General features: G+C 39.3%; 1 protein-coding gene and 2 pseudogenes across 1 annotated transcript in view; 1 reads left to right on the forward strand and 2 right to left on the reverse strand.

The window, feature by feature from the left end:
- Nucleotides 1–17,500, reverse strand: part of LOC137984649 (protein NLRC3-like) — a 46,139-nt gene that overhangs the window by 27,838 nt on the left and 801 nt on the right. The window contains exons 2-3 of the mRNA XM_068831874.1: nt 9,540–9,604; nt 8,877–8,948 (exon numbers count right to left, since the gene is read on the reverse strand). Of these exons, the coding sequence (XP_068687975.1) occupies nt 8,877–8,885 (9 nt within the window). The 5' untranslated portion in view covers nt 8,886–8,948; nt 9,540–9,604. The remainder of the gene's footprint in view (nt 1–8,876; nt 8,949–9,539; nt 9,605–17,500) is intronic.
- Nucleotides 882–2,187, forward strand: LOC137985441 (uncharacterized; annotated as a pseudogene).
- Nucleotides 2,424–5,143, reverse strand: LOC137985442 (uncharacterized; annotated as a pseudogene).

Below are 17,500 nucleotides of genomic sequence, written 5' to 3' on the forward strand. Positions count from 1 at the left end.
CTTTTGAGAAGTTTTCTGGGAACGTCTTCAACTATTTTGGGCTTGAGTAACTCATTTAAGGTTGGTATTAGTGTTCGAGTGTGACGTCCAAACATCCTTTGTGCTGGAGAGCTTGCAAGACCTTCCAAGGGAGTATTTTTCCATTCTAATAAGGCAAGGTATGCCTGATCTTGCTGCTTCAGACTTCTTCAGTAGATTCTTGGCAGTCTTGACTGAGATTTCCACTTTGCCGTTACTTTTCGGGTAGTGGGGGGAGCTAGCGACATATTCCATATCATAACTTTCTGCAAAATGCTGGAACTCATAGGAATTGAAAGGGGCACCATTGTCACTCACTAGCCGGTTGGGAATTCCATGTCTTGCAAAGTGTCTTTTCAGGGCTTGAATAACTTTGGTTGCGGTCTTGTCTTTAAGAGAATCAACTTGAAAGTAGTTCAAATAGTAATCCACAGTACAGAAGTAGTCTTTGCCCAACTGTTTCCCAGGAGCGGCTAGGGTATGGTCGCCAAATTATAGCAAAATTCAACAATGAAAATTTGTCAAAACCAACAACTTAATACCTAATTCAACAAATCTTTCTCAACATCAACAATCTTTACCTGTCAACTTCAACAACTTTATTTTGAATTCAACAATTTCCTCTCAAGATGAACACCATAAATTTGTCACTTTCAACACTGGTATTAATCTTAAAATCAACAGCGAAAAATACCTCAAAAAAGGTTTTTTTGGCCGCAAGATCAACACTTGCCGCTATTCCCAATGTTCAGCCACCTAAACGCTGTCAAGATCAACAACCCCAAAATTCATGTCAACAAATTGGGTCCAAGCTTATCCATTGCTAATGAGAGAGACTGGAAACAAAATTCTCCCTTGGAAAGATGGTGGACGGCAACGACCGTGAGGTGACACAAGTTGACCAAAATGGCAGAAATAATAGCCAATGGAGTTTATTTTTTACAGATTTAGATGAGTTATTGAGTGAATATGAGCAACATCAGTCAACGAATGACATCGTAAGGACGAAAAGCTTGACTATTCGTTTGGAAAATGCAGTTCAAGCTTTGCTAAATGTATGTCACTTTGTATCGCACTAACAGGGAAGCAGTTCTGGAAATGACCAGGAATTTTCAGTTGATGTTTTGGGACTGTCAACGTAGGTGTGAATTCCCAAGTCGAACAATATGCTCACAAGTGTACATATTTTCACTAAGTTCACCAAATAGAGTAGATGCCGGGCAAATTGGAAGGCCAAAATTTGACATACACCAAGAGACATTGGTCGAGCTCCGTTCCCTAGGTTTTAGCTGGGAGGATATGGCTCGTATGTTACTTGTCTCGCGTTGGACTACTCACCGCAGAGTATCAGAGTTTGTCCTTAACCACTTGTCACGTTTTAGTGACATCACTGATGAACAATTGAATAGCAAAATCAGCGCTTTTGTGGGTGAACATGGCTGTTTAGTCAGAACTTCAATGGTTTTGGGTCATTTGAGATCGGAGAGGCTAAATAAGCAGCAAGAGCGGGTTCGTAATGTCTTGCTCGTATGGACCCTCATAGTGTCAGGATACGTTGGTTTCCTGGCAGGATCGAGGATAATAATAATAATAATAATAATAATACTAATAATAACAATAACAACAATAATAATAATAATAATAATAATAATAATAGAAAAAAAGAGAAACGAAGAGAAAAATAACAGCAAGTTGTAATATTTAACCTTGTGTGAGTTTAGAGTTAAATGCTTTAGTTTTTTGAGGGGAAGGCTTATTTTATTTAGTGAAACACAGGAAGGCATTGAGAGTTCTGGTTTGCATCAGTCACCACTCTTTGTATACACGTGACTACATGGCTGGATAATGTGCGTTAGCACTGGTTCAGTAGCAGGCAACCCCTACAGATTCAGCATGTGGTCACTTACGAAATCTCGATCTCATAAACAGCCAGTTAAGACCACTTTTTCTTGGACCAAAATAAAACAAGAACACAAAATTATACTTCTTGGTATTCGTGGTTATTTCCCCACGTTCATCGTTTGTTTATTTAAAAAACAAATCAGTCTCCTGGAGTGAATTCACCGCATTCAAGTGGGAAAAACACTCGATTGATTGTTTGAAGTCTGCATTCTGCATTTTTCAGTGTCCCTGTTCAAAGAGATGTGTAAGGATTCTGCATTTGATTAAAGAGTGCACTTGACAATCGATGCCCTTTGAATGTTAAGAATGCTTGCCTTCCAATAAGCAGTGCTCTCAACAAGTGACAAGTTTCAATATTTTAGGTTTATTAAATCAAAATCTCGCTTGATACAGCCCTAACTCTAGTGCTCTCAATCACTCCAAACATCCCACGCCACAGAAAATATTTTAAAATTTACATCAAGGCCCTAGATCACTTAGGAATTTCCGGTATCTGTCATTCTCTAATTGACTTGTTCTTCATAATACCCTAGAGATTTAGGAAACGAAACTGACAATCACGCAATCAACGACTATAACTATCTATCTTTATTTCCAAAAAGGTAGCCCAAATGCTGTGTAGTTTGCTCTGTTCACAATTAACTTGTAATCCAATACTTTGTTAAGTTGTTGAATGCGTGAAGAATTTTATCTTTTGCGCTTTGGTAATGTTATTTTATTCTTTTATTTGTTTTGTTTTGTTTTTTTCATCACTTTCCTGTTATGGATGGAGTTTACTTTAGGTATACAAAACAATATATTTTCCTGAACTAGTCAGTAGTCTAAAAAAATCGCTTTAAACTGGAACCAAAAAAATGCTCCATTTGGGGCGGAGGGGGGCTTACAACAAAAGAACAGAAGACAGAGAAGGGATTATTATTATTATTATTGTTATCCTCGATCCTCCCAGGAAACCAACATATCCTGACACTATGAGGGTCCATACGAGCAAGACATTTACGCACCTGCTCTCGTTGCATATTTAACCCCTCCGATCTCAAATGACCCAAAACCATTGAAGTTCCGACTAAACAGCCATGTTCACCCACAAAAGCGCTGATTTTGCTATCCAATTGTTCATCAGTGATGTCACTAAAACGTGACAAGTGGTTAAGGACCAACTCTCATACTCTGCGGTGAGTAGTCCAACGCGAGACAAGTAACATACGAGCCATATCCTCCCAGCTAAAACCTAGGGAACGGAGCTCGACCAATGTCTCTTGGTGTATGTCAAATTTTGGCCTTCCAATTTGCCCGGCATCTACTCTATTTGGTGAACTTAGTGAAAATATGTACACTTGTGAGCATATTGTTCGACTTGGGAATTCACACCTACGATGACAGTCCCAAAACATCAACTGAAAATTCCTGGTCATTTCCAGAACTGCTTCCCTGTTAGTGCGATACAAAGTGACATACATTTAGCAAAGCTTGAACTGCATTTTCCAAACGAACAGTCAAGCTTTCCGTCATTTCGATGTCATTCGTTGACTGATGTTGCTCATATTCACTCAATAACTCATCTAAATCTGTAAAAAATAAACTCCATTGGCTATTTTTTCTGCCATTTTGGTCAACTTAAATCACCTCACGATCGCTGCCGTCCGCCATCTTGCCAAGGGAGGATTTTATTTCCAGTCTCTCTCGTTAGCAATGGATAAGCTTGGACCCAATTTGTTGACACGAACTTAGGAGTTGTTAATCTTGACAGCGTTTAGGTGGCTGAACATTGGGAATAGCAGCAAGTGTTGATCTTGCAGCCAAAAAAAACCTTTTTTGAGGTAATTTTCGCTGTTGATTTTAAGACTAATTCCAGTGTTGAAAGTGACAAATTTATGGCGTTGATGTCAAGAGGAAATTGTTGAATTCAAAATGAATGAATGAATGTTTATTTGCCACACAATAATATTACAGAAACATAAAGGATGGATATTACAACAATTGTGGCGAGGACACCCCAAGAAACCACCGGGCTTATAAGAGGGGCCCCCTCATATGCCTATCATTAATCTAAATAATCTTACGCAATGTTGAAGTTGACAGGTAAAGATTGTGTTAAATTAGGTATCAAGTTGTTGGTTTTGACACGAATTTTCATTGTTGAATTTTGCTACAATTTGGCCACCATACTTGTGATCTTGTGGCAGATGAGTGGTTTTTTAGGTTTCTCTTTATGATAAGTTGCACAGACTTCACATTTGGCAACGTAATCTCTAATCTCGGTAGTCATGTTAGACCAATAAACGGTCTCTCTAGCTCTGCGAAGACAACTTTCAATTCCAGAGTGTGCTCCATGTAGACGCTCGCGAATCTTTGGTCTGAGGCTGGTTGGAATCAGGCATCGCAGACCTTTAAAGACAACACCATCCTGAGCTGTCAGTTGATCTCGAACATCAAAGTAGGGGCGAAGTTCTAGTGGAAGATCATGTTTGGTTTATGGCCAGCCCTTTACAATGACTTAGGTGAGGGACTGCATGATTGCGTTGGCTGCTGTTTCATGCTGGATCTCTGCTAGTTGAGGCTCTAAAATTGGTAGAAAGACGATTCCATGTATCCGCTCAGCTTCCTTTTCAGCTGGAGAACGGTCTGGTGTCGGGAGGTAAGCATGTGATTGTGCATCGGACAGATACATTTCAGGACCTGGTTTGTAGCAAATCTCAAAGTCATATTGCTGTAATCGCAGGAGCAGGCGCTGCAGTCGTTTGAATGCTGCTGCTAGATGTTTCTTGGATATTGTCTAGCTCCAATGGTTTATGGTCAGACCACAGCACGATCTTTCTACCATAAACAAATTGATGGTTTCGTTCTACACCAAACGCTTGGACTAAAGCTTCTTACTCTATTTGGGAATACTTCTTCTCACTGACGGTGAGTGCTCTGCTGGAGTAGGACACAGGTTGCCCATCTGCATCAGTACAAATCCAATTCCATTTAAAGAGGTGTCACCTTGGCCTTCGACGGGAAGGGAGGAATCAAAGTATCTCAGGACCGGAGCTGAGGTGACAGCATGCTTAACACTTTCAAATGCTTCCTCTTGCTCTTCTGACCATCTCCACTCGACATCTTTATGAGTTAATCTTCCAAGAGGTTCGCATAACTCTGAAAGCTTGCGTAGAAACTTCGACAGGTAGTTCACTAGGCCTACCAATCTTCTAACTGCTGCTACATCCTTTGGTCGTTTCATCTTCAGTATGGCCTCGACCTTACTTGGATCAGGTTTCACTCTTTCAGGTGTAAGCACATGGCCAATGAAAGGGGTTTCAGAACACTTGAGTTGTAGCTTTTCTCTATTAAGCTTCAGGTTTCTTTACTGGCACCGGTCTAACAGCTTTAGTAGGGTGGCATTATGGTCTTTTACAGCCTCTATCATAGTTGAGCCATGGCCTGTAATCAGAATGTCATCAGCAGTCTTGTGAACTCCATTGAGACCTTCTAAATTCTGATCCAGTTTTCTTTGGAAGCAATCGGGGGCTGGGGAGATTCCAAAGGGGCATCCGGAGGTATGTTTATCGGCCCCAAGGAGTCTGGAACGTGGCGAGCTTACTAGATTCTTCATCCAACTGTATTTGCAAGAAACCATCTTTAAGGTCTGCCTTTGAAAACACTTTGACATCAGTTAACTCTGGGAGTATATCTTCCATGACTGGAAGTGGGTAGTGACTTCTTTTGAGGGGTCTATTGAGATGCTGGGGGTCGATGCATACGCGAAGCTTTCCGTTTGGTTTCTCTGTAACAACAAGACTTGACAACCAGTCTGTTGGTTCTTCTTCCTTGATGATTACCGCGTTCTTTCTCTAAGCGGGTCAGTACTTGTTTCAGCCTGTCCTTTATACTAAGAGGTACATGACGGGGAGGCATAATCTCAGGCGTTACACTTTCGTCTACTTCAAAATGGAGCTTTTCTTCCAACCTCTTCAGTAACATTCAGAATGTTCTCATGCTTCACAGTAATCAGTCCCATCTTCTGCGCAGATACAGAGCCAAGGAGTGGGGTGTAATCTTCCTTAATAACAGCAAATTCAACACAGTACTTCTGACTTTTGGGGTTTTGCAATTGAACCTTTGTTATGCCCAATACTTTCAAACTAGGCTTGGAGTAAGTAGTTAATTTCACGTCAGTTCTGTCAATAACGGAATCTTTCGGTAGAAATTTTGGAGGTAATATGTTACACGAGGCTCCTGAGTCGACTTGCATCTTCACTATTGCACCATCCAGTTCCATGTGTTCATATTTGTCAGAAAAAGAAATACTGTCAGTATCCGCAGAAAATGCTGTTAATTCCGTGGAAATGGCTGATTACAACAGTAAAATATTTAATATTTTACTCTTGTAATCAGCCATTTCCACGGAATTAACAGCATTTTCTTCGGATACTGACAGTATTTCTTTTTCTGACAAATAGCTGGCGTCATAACTGTCAGCGAGCTGATGGACCTTTCGGTGTTTGGATTTTTGAGAGGGCTTTTTAGAATCAACAATTATGCTTTCGCATTTGACAGCAAATTAGTGATAATGTTTTCCACACGACAAACACGTTTGACCATACGCAGGGCTTTTTCCTCTTTTACACTTGTGTTTACGACCACAAAACTTGCACTCATCCAGCTGGTGATTTTTAGGGCCTTTCACTTTATCTTAACGTGCTTTTGATTTCCAAGAATCTCCTTTTGTGACCAAATTGGCTTCACTGGAATGTTGTTGTTGTTGGCTTGGCACCATTTCTTTGAGCTGTGCAGAAGTAGCTTTGACGGTACGACAAACATCAACACATTTTTCTAACGTGAACTTAGATTCCTGCTTGAATTATTCTATCACGAATAAGCTGATCTTTTGGAGAAGCTATTTAGGTACAGAAATTACTTTTAAAAAAAGACTGTACAAAAAACATAATGACTCCTTCTTTTCTATTCATACAGGTGCCTTTCGGCTTTAAACGATCACCGGGTTTCTATTTTTTAACATTTCTCACCCTAAAAACAGTAAAAGATCACGTTAGATGTTAGTGTTTACAATAGCCGAGAAATGTTGAAAATGCCTTAAGCGTTTTTTTATTCGGAAACGAAAGCCAATTAAAGACCAACGAGATAACACAACACACCATATATTTTGGTAGCTACATCAAAAGCACAACCAGAAAATGTGTTTTTAAGAGTGGGAACTGTGAGTGAGAACTGTTGCCGTTGTCAACAACACCTTGGGTAACGCACAGACAATTTGGTTTTGTATGGCACTGATTATTATCAGCAAGATGACGCACAGCAAATTTGGCGAAGTAAAATCTAGAGACATGAATGTGGCTCTTTCTCTTGTACTATTTTATTGTCCACGCGAATTGGTTTCTTTCAACTTGTGAGGAGTCAAGTTCTGCTTAGCAAAGTCAAATGATTCTGCAGCTAGCTGGCCAGTAACTGTGCGGAGTCTGGGAACGAATCTCCTGAAAATATTCTTTACTGGTTTTAAGCTTCCATAAAAACAGTTTTTAACGCAATCTTGCAAGTTGTTCACTATTTTGAGGACATATATGATACGGTTTCCAGTTTTGTTCGATGAAACTCAGTTTCAGACAATCCGGGTCAAAAGACTTCGGGACACTTGTCAAATTTTGGGCAAAAAGTAGAGAATTTACTGTACATGCTTCCATCATTATATGAGCAACGCGTGTTCTTTTTTCGCTGCCTTTTTTGCGCCCCCCTTCCCCCCAGACAATGTTGAAACATGCGAGCGATCGATGAGCAGATCTTGATTTTGGTGACAGTGAAAAATCAACATTTTAATGGCCGGAGTGGAAAAGGGGGAATTGTGCAAACAGGTTTCATAAGTTTTGACCAGGATTGTATGTCACAATCACAATTAATTTTGGTTTTCCTGTTTGGTGTGCCCTTTCTGTCGCTAAAACAAAAGAGTGACTTGTTTTTTCATGTCCAGTCCTTTATAAGTGAATCCATGAGATTTTATTGAACGTTTAATAGTGTGCTTTCCACCTGTCGGCTGCTCTTTTCATTTTTTCACCCTTGGTGTGTGTAGGTGCTCTGTTCTTGTTTTTCTCTTTGCCCTTTCTCACCCAATTTAATTGAATTTTACTCGTAATTAATTTTCAATTTCGAACCGAGCCCTCTCAATGAGCACTGTAACTCTTAGGGCCAACTTTACCAATAAATAATTATGTTTACATTTAAAAAAAAATCAAGCAAATTTCAGAGACCATGCAAACTTCCCTGGGACCCCTACATGTAGCAGATCCTTGGTGAAACCCCTGAAATTACTTTGTTTTACCTATGTCTAAATTTAATTTAGCAAAACGTAACGCCTGTGTATAGTTGTTTAGTTCTGTTACATGGCTCCATTTTCCTTCGGGATGAGCAAAAGATTAAAGCTGATCCTTGATTTTTAAGTTCTCTCAGAATTCAGTAGCGGGGATATTGATGAATATAATGTCCATACGCAAGTTTGACATCTTGGTAGTAGCAGCAGCAGCCCCACTGTAGTAGTAGTACAGTGTACAGGCACGAGTAGGAGTAGTGGCAGTAGTGGAAGTAAAAATAGTTATTATAAGTGGTGAGGCCCTCTCAGGAGTTTTGGGGAACAAGAGAACATGGCTAATTTGAACTGGGACACAGGGAAACAATGACAAAATATCATAAGAACACAAACAAATTTTTCCATAAAGGATAAGCACTGACTGGGAAAGTGATCCATGTTAATAAAAATGGGTCTGGCCTTATATCAGCAGAATACGTACCCCAGAAAGCTACGGAGGGTAACTAAACAAACTGCACTCACTGACACCATGTTTGCCTTCATTTTTAATCGGAGCAAGGGATAAACATGTGTCTCTTTATAGAAGTGGTAGAGCTACACTGAAGCCAATAAACACCATCCCTCTACTGAAATATTTCAAGAAATTTGTAGTAATTACCATTGACATAAATAAAATCTTCGGAAGCCTTTACAGGCAACTTTCAGAATGACCTTCACTCCATTCCATAATCTGTGGATAAGAATAATGAAACTAATTTACTTACTTCTCCATGTCACTTCACATGAATTCATATTAATTTTCTTCTTCAAAGACCATTCTTTTATTTAATACTTCAGGAGTCTTGTATTTCCATTCTATTGCCTTTAGATGACAGAAATCAGTGAGTTACACGTATATGTACATAGCAAGTATATATAGAAGGATTATTCTTAAAAGGCCCACGAAGGTTTTGTCTACAATCTTTTCAGAAATCCAGATCGAATGCAGAAACAATGAGGTTGTAGCATACCTAAGAATGAGAAAATCAAGAAAAATAATAAAAGTACACTTGTGTACATGTAAATATTTTGACCACGTTTCAAATATCATATTTAAAATCGTCATGGACGGAGAAACAAGTCTGAGTCTCAACAGGCATTTGGGTGTTCAATATTATCTGCACATCAACATTTTGCATTGTTTCACCCACATAGCTTTGTCCTCATTAGCATAGATGTCCTTGAGACTGAATAAACTTTTTACTCAGCTGTTACTTTAATCAAAACAAATTCCCTTTTTCCTTTTCTTCAGAGCTGCAGTATTACAATAAAATAATGTTACCTTGCAAACGGGAGGAAAACTTGAAGGTTCCTTGCCTCCAAATCCATGCAGCCACAGGACCATTTCTGTAAATTCAACAATTCTTCATACATTAATATTATTCTTAAGGTATAAAACATGAAATTAGTATAGAGGGATTAGACATTAAAGGGGACATATTATTTGAGTGGACCTCAATGTTGCTAACCCATTCACACCTAAAGCGCTGGCCCCACTAAAATTATCAATGAGTAAAATTGTCTGGCGTTAGACAGAGTAAAATCTTTAGTCTCACTCTCAGTAGGAAATGGGTTTATTTTGCTGCTATTGATTCCCTTCTGTTCCTCTGATGGGTCCGCATGCAAATTAAAAAACAATGAGAATTCAAATATATATATCCAGCTTCCAAGAGTTCCAAACGCAAAAAAATAATAAAATTAGAAAAATACATCCAGCTCCAGTGCTTCCAATAAGATTTGAAGGCCCCTTTACCCTAGGGAGGTCCAAGGGCATGCTCCCCAGAAACGTTTTGAAATTACAAAGCACACAAACACCATTTGCAATTATTTGAGAGAAACTATTTACACCAAAGTTCTATTTTTTTAATGTACAACTAATCGGTTTTATATTCTTCACAAGATATTCAGCCAGTGATACAAAAGTGAGAACCTGCTGGAGCTCCAATGCGAGCCTGGTCTTCTTCAAAGGAATGAGCTTCAAAGAAGCTGTAGGTTTGGATAATTCATTTGGTTAATTTTTTTTCAAAACCAAAAAAAACGGAGCATGAAATTCAACTACAAAACTATGCATATATTTGAGCTGGGTGGTATAACAATGAGTGCTATCACGATTTGCAACTCCAACTGAAAACAGAAACTTCATTTAACATGGAAACAATATGTGCTTAGCTATATGGTGAAAACTGTTGCTGACCAATCAGCTAAATGGAAGTTTGGACAGCAAAATTCTTGTCTTTCTTTCCTGCTCTCCACATTTCCCAAGCAGATTTGGGAATAGCCCACATATACATGTAGCCGTACGCTACAGCTACCCTACATATGGACTAATTTGTGAATTAAACAAATGGCAAAAGAGTAAAAGGAATGAAAACAAGCAAGTTTATAATGAGAGTTCCATAAGAGTGTCCTTTCTTTCTCTCTCTATGACAAAATGAACAAAAAAAATGTACACGACAGTACATGAACACCTGACTGTTCTCAATGAAGCATGGCAAATGGGGTTTCCTGGAAAAGCAGGATTGAGGATCGGAAATCGTGAACTACATGTAATAATAATAATAATAATAATAATACAACAATTTTAAAGAAAACTGACAGACAGTTGTAATATTGAACATTGTATGAGTTTCATGTTAAATCCTCTTTTTGCTTTTAGAGGGGGGAGGCTTACTTTATTTAGTGAAACACCAGGAAGGCACTGTAAGTTATGGTTTGCATCATTCAGCACTTCACGTATACACTACGTGACTACATGGCTTGATAATGTGCGTTAGCTCTGGTTCAGTAGCAGCCAACCCCCTCAGATTTAGCAATGTGGTCACTTATGAAATTTCAGTCTGGTAAACAGCCAGTTAAGACCACCTTTTCTTAAACCACAATAAAACAAGAACACAAAATTATACTTCTTGGTATTCCTGGTTATTTTCCCCCTTCAACGTATTTTCGTTTTGTTTTTTCTTAAAAGAAAGGGTAAAGACAGTCTTCGGTTTCTCAGTTTTTTTTCCAGTCTGTCTAGGAAACTAGCCCACAAGCGCAGGAAACAGGTTTTTTTGGTTCGGGTTCAATCACCTGGAGTGAATTCACCACGTTCATGTGAGAAAAACACTCGATTGATTGTTTCAAAGAGATGCATCACGTTACTTCACGCTTTCTTAGGATTTTGCATTTGATTGAAGAGTACACTTGACAATCGATGCCCTTTGAATGTGAAGAATGCTCGCCTTCCAAGAAGCAGTGTTCTTCTCTACAAAAGTCACGAGTTTCAATACTTTAGGTTTATTTAATCCTAATCTCGCTTGATACAGTCTTAACTCCGGTGCTCTCAATCACTGCAAAAATCCCATGCTATCTAAAATATTTTGAAATTTACATCAACGCGCTAGATCACTTAGGAATTTCCGGTATCTCTCATTCTCTAATTGATTTGTTCGTCATAATACCCTAGAGATTTAGGAAACAAAACTGACAATCACACAATCAATGACTATAACTTTCAGTCTCCAACAAGAATGCGGAACACTAGGTTACCTTTTCTGTTTTCCAAAATCAGAAAATGATTTTTGCCATGTCTAAAAGAAACTATTGAGATATTGTGTGCGGTAGCCCGAGTAGCTCCCCTCAAAGCCCTGAAAGTAATCTTTTTTTTTACTTTTAATCGATGGAGAACGAAAGAGAAAAGCTCAATTAAATAATTGAGGTGGTGGGAGGCCCCTTTGTATAGCACATCTACCTCTTAGGGGCAGGTATGGTACAATTAATGTAAAATGAGTGAGATTTTAAAGTGAAACTATGGATCATATTATTGTCTTAATTTCTGTGCACACAATTGATTCCAGACTTGATATTGTTCTTGTTTTATTTTCTTAAAAAGCTTTAGCCGCGTTTGCGACCAATCCTTGATCTCCGATCCCCAATCCTTGATCCTCGATCCTCTATCCCGCTTTTCCTGGAAACCAGGCTAAATGCATTTCAGAAACATAATAAACAAGGCATTGAGGCATACATGTAGCAGAGGCAATTTCCCTTTGTACACCATTCAAACTCCCTCGTTGAAAATGTTGTAAAACATTTGGTTCACTTTTTCTTGAAAATATATTTTGTAACGTTTTGCTAATGACTGTGGAGTATGTTCATTACTGGGTTGCCGTATGGCAATCCCAGTCGGAAAGTGGGTGGCATTTGTTGGGTGTTTTTTTTCCATGTGGGTGAAAGTCTTGCCTTCTGCTCGTATTTTCTTAGGATAGAGAGTGTAGTGGAAATGCGTAGATTTCTCTGGTGGACACAGTAGAATGATAAACTTAACCTGCAATTGCGTCGAAAGTCATGTAACGCGAATGGCGTTTTAGTGGATCTTTAAACAAAATATACCCTTATAAAGCTCAATAATGGAAAGTCAGTTGGATAAACTAGGCAGGTGGTGAAAACAAATACCTAGAATCGTAAAAGCGACGAGTAATGGACTTCGAAAATAATCTTTCGCCCGTGAAGTCGAAATCAAAGTGAGGTGTATTTCCAATATTTTATCACATGTGTAGTTTTATGTACAACACTGAAACCACATGGGAAATTATCTGGTAACTTATGGGTTCAACAAAGTCAGGTAAGAAAAATAATTGGAAATGTGACAGTCAATAATTATTTAAAAGAAAGCTTGTCAATAGCCTGTTCCAGGCTCTCAGATAGTCGAAAAAACGAAAAGAACTGCGTGTGAAAAGTGAGTGGGGGCTTGGTCGCCTCGACCCAAGCCCCCACTCGCTTTTCACACGCAGTTCTTTTTGTTTTCTCGACTATCTGAGAGCCTGGAACAGGCTAGCTTGTCAACTATTTTGTGCATCATTATTCAAGGAAAAGGTTCTTCAGGAAAGGGTTTGAACCTGAAGTACATGGTAATTTGACACGATTGAGTTTTTTGTCTTCACACACGCAATGAAATAGGAAGAGGTTTTCGCCTCTAAGAGCAATTATGTTGTTTGTTCCAATAAAAGGATTCTGTGGTATTTTCTGCCTTTGTGAATTATAATATCATGTTATGTATTGAATTTTCCAGCTTAAGGTTGAAATGTGATATGGGAGAATCTCTGTAAGCAGGAAGGGTTCACGAAAATAAACAGGTATGTTGGAAGCGTGCTTGAGTTTCAACAAAATGAGCCCCAAAATCAGTGAAAAACTGTGACGCCGATGAATAATAAAGTAGCTGCTATTTCCAAAATGATGGAATTTACCTCGTGATAAATAACGTTGTACGCGTCTTGGAGAGTAAATTTTGACTTTGCATAAACAAATGGTCAACCTCAAGAGTTGGGCGATTGTGATCTTTGTTTTGACTTTGCTCATTTTATTTTTAAACTTTATAACACTTGACAGAAAAAGAAACTTACAAAAACCCGGTATCTTGCCATCATTTGACACAGATGCTTCACAGTTTGGCGAATAAACATGCCGCGGTAACTTAATCACGGCGCCCGCTGAATTCCAGCCGTGTCACTTTCCAGCCGTGTCGACTTTCGTGGCTTTGGTCTTATGCATCAAATCCCAGGCACATACAGTATCAAAGCAGTCCATCATACGCCCCTGCCTGCAGGTAACAATCCTGTGCCCTTTAGCGTAAAGGATGACATTGTAAAGAAATACCCAATGCTTTTTCAGGGCCTTGGAAAACTGGAAGGTGAGCATACAATTCATCTCAAGGAAGGGACCACACCCTGTTGTCTGACTACCCCCAGGCGAGTACCATTGCCACTTATGAAAAAAGTGAAGGAGGAGATTGAACGCATGTTGCAACTTGATGTTATCGAACCTGTAGATGAGCCGACGGAATGGTGTTCGGCAATTGTGGTGGTGCCAAAAGCAGACGGCAGAATGTGGATATGCGTTGATGCCGCAAAGCTTTACCAAGCAGTTCGCTGAGAAGTCTATCAAATGCCGACCGTTGAAGAAACTCTGGAAGCCTTACAGAGGGTTCAGTATTCTCCAAGCTTTACGCAAACTCTGGCTTTCACCAGATTGTTCTCAACCCTGAAAGTGCCAAGCTGACTACCCTCATAACACCCTTTGGCCGATATATGTTCAAGCATTTGCCTTTTGGCATATCATCAGCCCCGGAACATTTACAGAAGAAGATGGATAAAGAACTTTCCAGAATAGAAGGGGTCAAGTGCCATATGGATGATATTTTAGCTGTGGGTAAAGATCAAGCCGAACATGATCAGCGACTCGAGCAAGTCCTCAACAGGCTAGTGGAGAGGAGACCCACCCTTAACCTTCAGAAATGTCTATTCTCCCAGAGTAAGTTGCAATATTTGGGCCAGATTCTTGACAGTCAAGGTGTAAGAAAAGATCCATCAAAGGTCCAAGACATTGGAGACCTGAGACGCTTCTTGGGATTGGTTAATCACTTTATGAAATTTTGCCCAAATTTGGCGGAGAAGACGAAGCCCTTACGGGACTTAATTAAAAGGGAGAATGCATGGGTCTGGGGTCAATCCAACAAGAAGCGTTCAAGAGGCTAAAAGCTGACATGGCATCTGAGCAAGTTCTCGCACTTTACGATCCGGAAAAGGAGACAACTGTCTCAGCAGATGCAAGCAGTTTTGGACTAGGTGCAGTTCTTATGCAAAATCAACCATCTGGCGATTTGAGACCAGTGGCGTATGCCAGCAGATACATTGAAAAATGTTAGCTCTTATTCCTTTAAGAGATTATTAACTGTTAAAAGAAAAGGAGATGTAGTAACATGACGTACCTAGATAGGCCGCTGACCGAGAGTGTAAGGTTAGGAACACCGGACTGATCGGGAAAAAGCAATTAAAAGAGACTTATTGTGTTCACGGATAATTCTGCTATTATCTTTATGCCTTACTGGGTTTAACAAAGCTCTCTTCGTTTCTTTCGAAATGCTTACTCTCAATAACTTCGTTCATTTCTCTTTCTGTTTATTTTGGAAATCGCAAACCTTTGAACTGTTCTCCGTGGTTTCTCTGATCCCACAGAAAACATCGCAAGCTCTTCTCCTTCTTTTTCTGGTTCTTTTGTCCATGTTTTTCAGACAAATTTAATATTATTGGAGATGGTCATTAGGCCATAACAAAAAAGCTTTCAGCCAAGTAAATTGCTTACATCACCCGCCTGCATCTATAAGATTTTATATTCACAAGTTCAATAATGGTTCTCACCTATGATCTACTAAGAGGGCAGATACAGCTCGCTGATGTCATCTTCAAAAACTCTTTCCCTCTGTTTTTTACTGGTGGATAGTTTTGAAATTTGTGGTTCCTTACAACTGGTCGTTTCGAAATGATTTACCATGCATGAGCCATGTGAATTACTTGGGATGTCTTTGTACTGCTCAAATTACCCGTACCAAAACATTACAAGTCGTGCAAACGACTTTGAATATCTCTGTTTAGAAAAAGCGTTTCTAAAGCATTTCCAATATTGAACCTCATATCAATATTACAGGCAGTCAGGCTTGCAAGTGATTTATAAACCCTACTATTTCCTTGAACTTCTTATTTTAAAAGTCCCCTAAACTTAAAAATTCAACTCGGGATTTAGACAACCCTGACTGATGTAAATATTTCATATTCACTTTTGAACATAATATGCAAATGGCCATTGTATTTCCATTCTATTGACTTAATTTAGATGACAGAAATCAGTGAGTTACACGTACGTACATGTACATAGCAAGTATAAAAGGATCCTTCTTAAAGGGTGTCCGGAAAACTAAGACCTAAGACCTAAGACCTAAGACCCGGAAAACTAAGACCTAAGACCCGGAAAACTAAGACCCGGAAACCTAAGACCCGGAAACCTAAGACCCGGAAAACTAAGACCCTTTTCATTTTAGTTCTCAAAGCAATCCCTGGGCCGTTTAAAAAGGCGCAAACACATAATAAATAAATGCGAAGGAAATCGGGAATAAATCACGCGCAAAGCAGCAAATAAGCCATAGAAAAGAACGGCACCAAAAAACCCTGTATTCCTGAAAGAAATTTTATGTATATCCAAAAAATTAAGATCGATTTTGAGACGACAAGAAGGCTTTATAATGACGGCGTTGGAAGAAAATCTAGCAGCGTTTGCTTGATAATTATTCACGCCACAACCGCGAATGTCACGCCAGGCGAGTCAAGGCCGCATGACAATCTCGCATTTCAGAAAGGAAAAAGAAATCGTTGTTCTAAAATGCCTCGCCTGCAACTGAACCAATTGTTCATTTGTTCTTCGGAAATTATTGCCAGTCGGGTGTTACGTCCTGTTGGAAATCAACGACGGGTTTTCTTTGATCGAGCTCTGTCACGAGCCCTTGTAAACAAATTCAAAGGTCAACAGGGTCACATGCCCTACTGCAAATCGCGCTGGTGGCACTGTTTTCGTAAAAAAGGCAGATCCAGCATCCAAATGTAGTACAATTTAAGGGAATCTGCTTAGTTCCAACCGCCATTATGTTGGAATATTTCGGGTTAAGTGTTAGGTGTCAGGTCTTAGTTTTCCGGATTCCCCACTAAAAATCCGGAAAACTAAGACCCGGAAAACTAATACCTAAGACCCGGAAAACTAAGACCCTTTTCATTTTATTCTTGTTTTTGGTACTTATATTGTACGGCTGGAACTCGGGGACCTTTGTTAGAAAGTCCGAGCACGTTCGTTCTGTTTTGAAAATCTAAAAATATTTTGATTTTAATATGTCCATAAGCAAATTGATATGTAAAGGTTCTCAATGTTTTAAAACCCTCCATAACATTGCCATGTGATTCTTACAGAGATCTTAATACCGTGTACTAATCTTTCGGGACAAGGCCTAACTGACACCCATGATTTTTTTTTTAATTTTTGAATAAGCTCAGCAAAATTTCAGAGATGTTTATGCGACTGCAAGAGGAGGTTCCACTTATCATAGAACCGAATAAGCCTTTGATCGTTCAATTAAATACGCTTTACATTATTACCTTTGTTACCTTTTAATTCAATGCACAGACGCCAAGTTAGAGCTTCCTGCTTCCCACCCCTCTCAGTCCCAATCTGTTGACCTTACTATTTGTTTACACGCGCTCACGACAGAGATTCCGCCGTTGATTTCCAACAGGACGTATCACCTGACTGCCAGTAATTTCCGAAGAACAAATGAACAATTCGTTCAGTTACAGGAGAGACATTTTAGAACAACGATTTATTTTTCCTTTCTGATGAAATGCGGGATTGTCATGTGGCCTTGACTCGCCTGGCGTGACATGATTTGCG

This window comes from Montipora foliosa, chromosome 14 (genome assembly GCF_036669935.1).
Source record: "Montipora foliosa isolate CH-2021 chromosome 14, ASM3666993v2, whole genome shotgun sequence".
NCBI lineage: Eukaryota > Metazoa > Cnidaria > Anthozoa > Scleractinia > Acroporidae > Montipora > Montipora foliosa.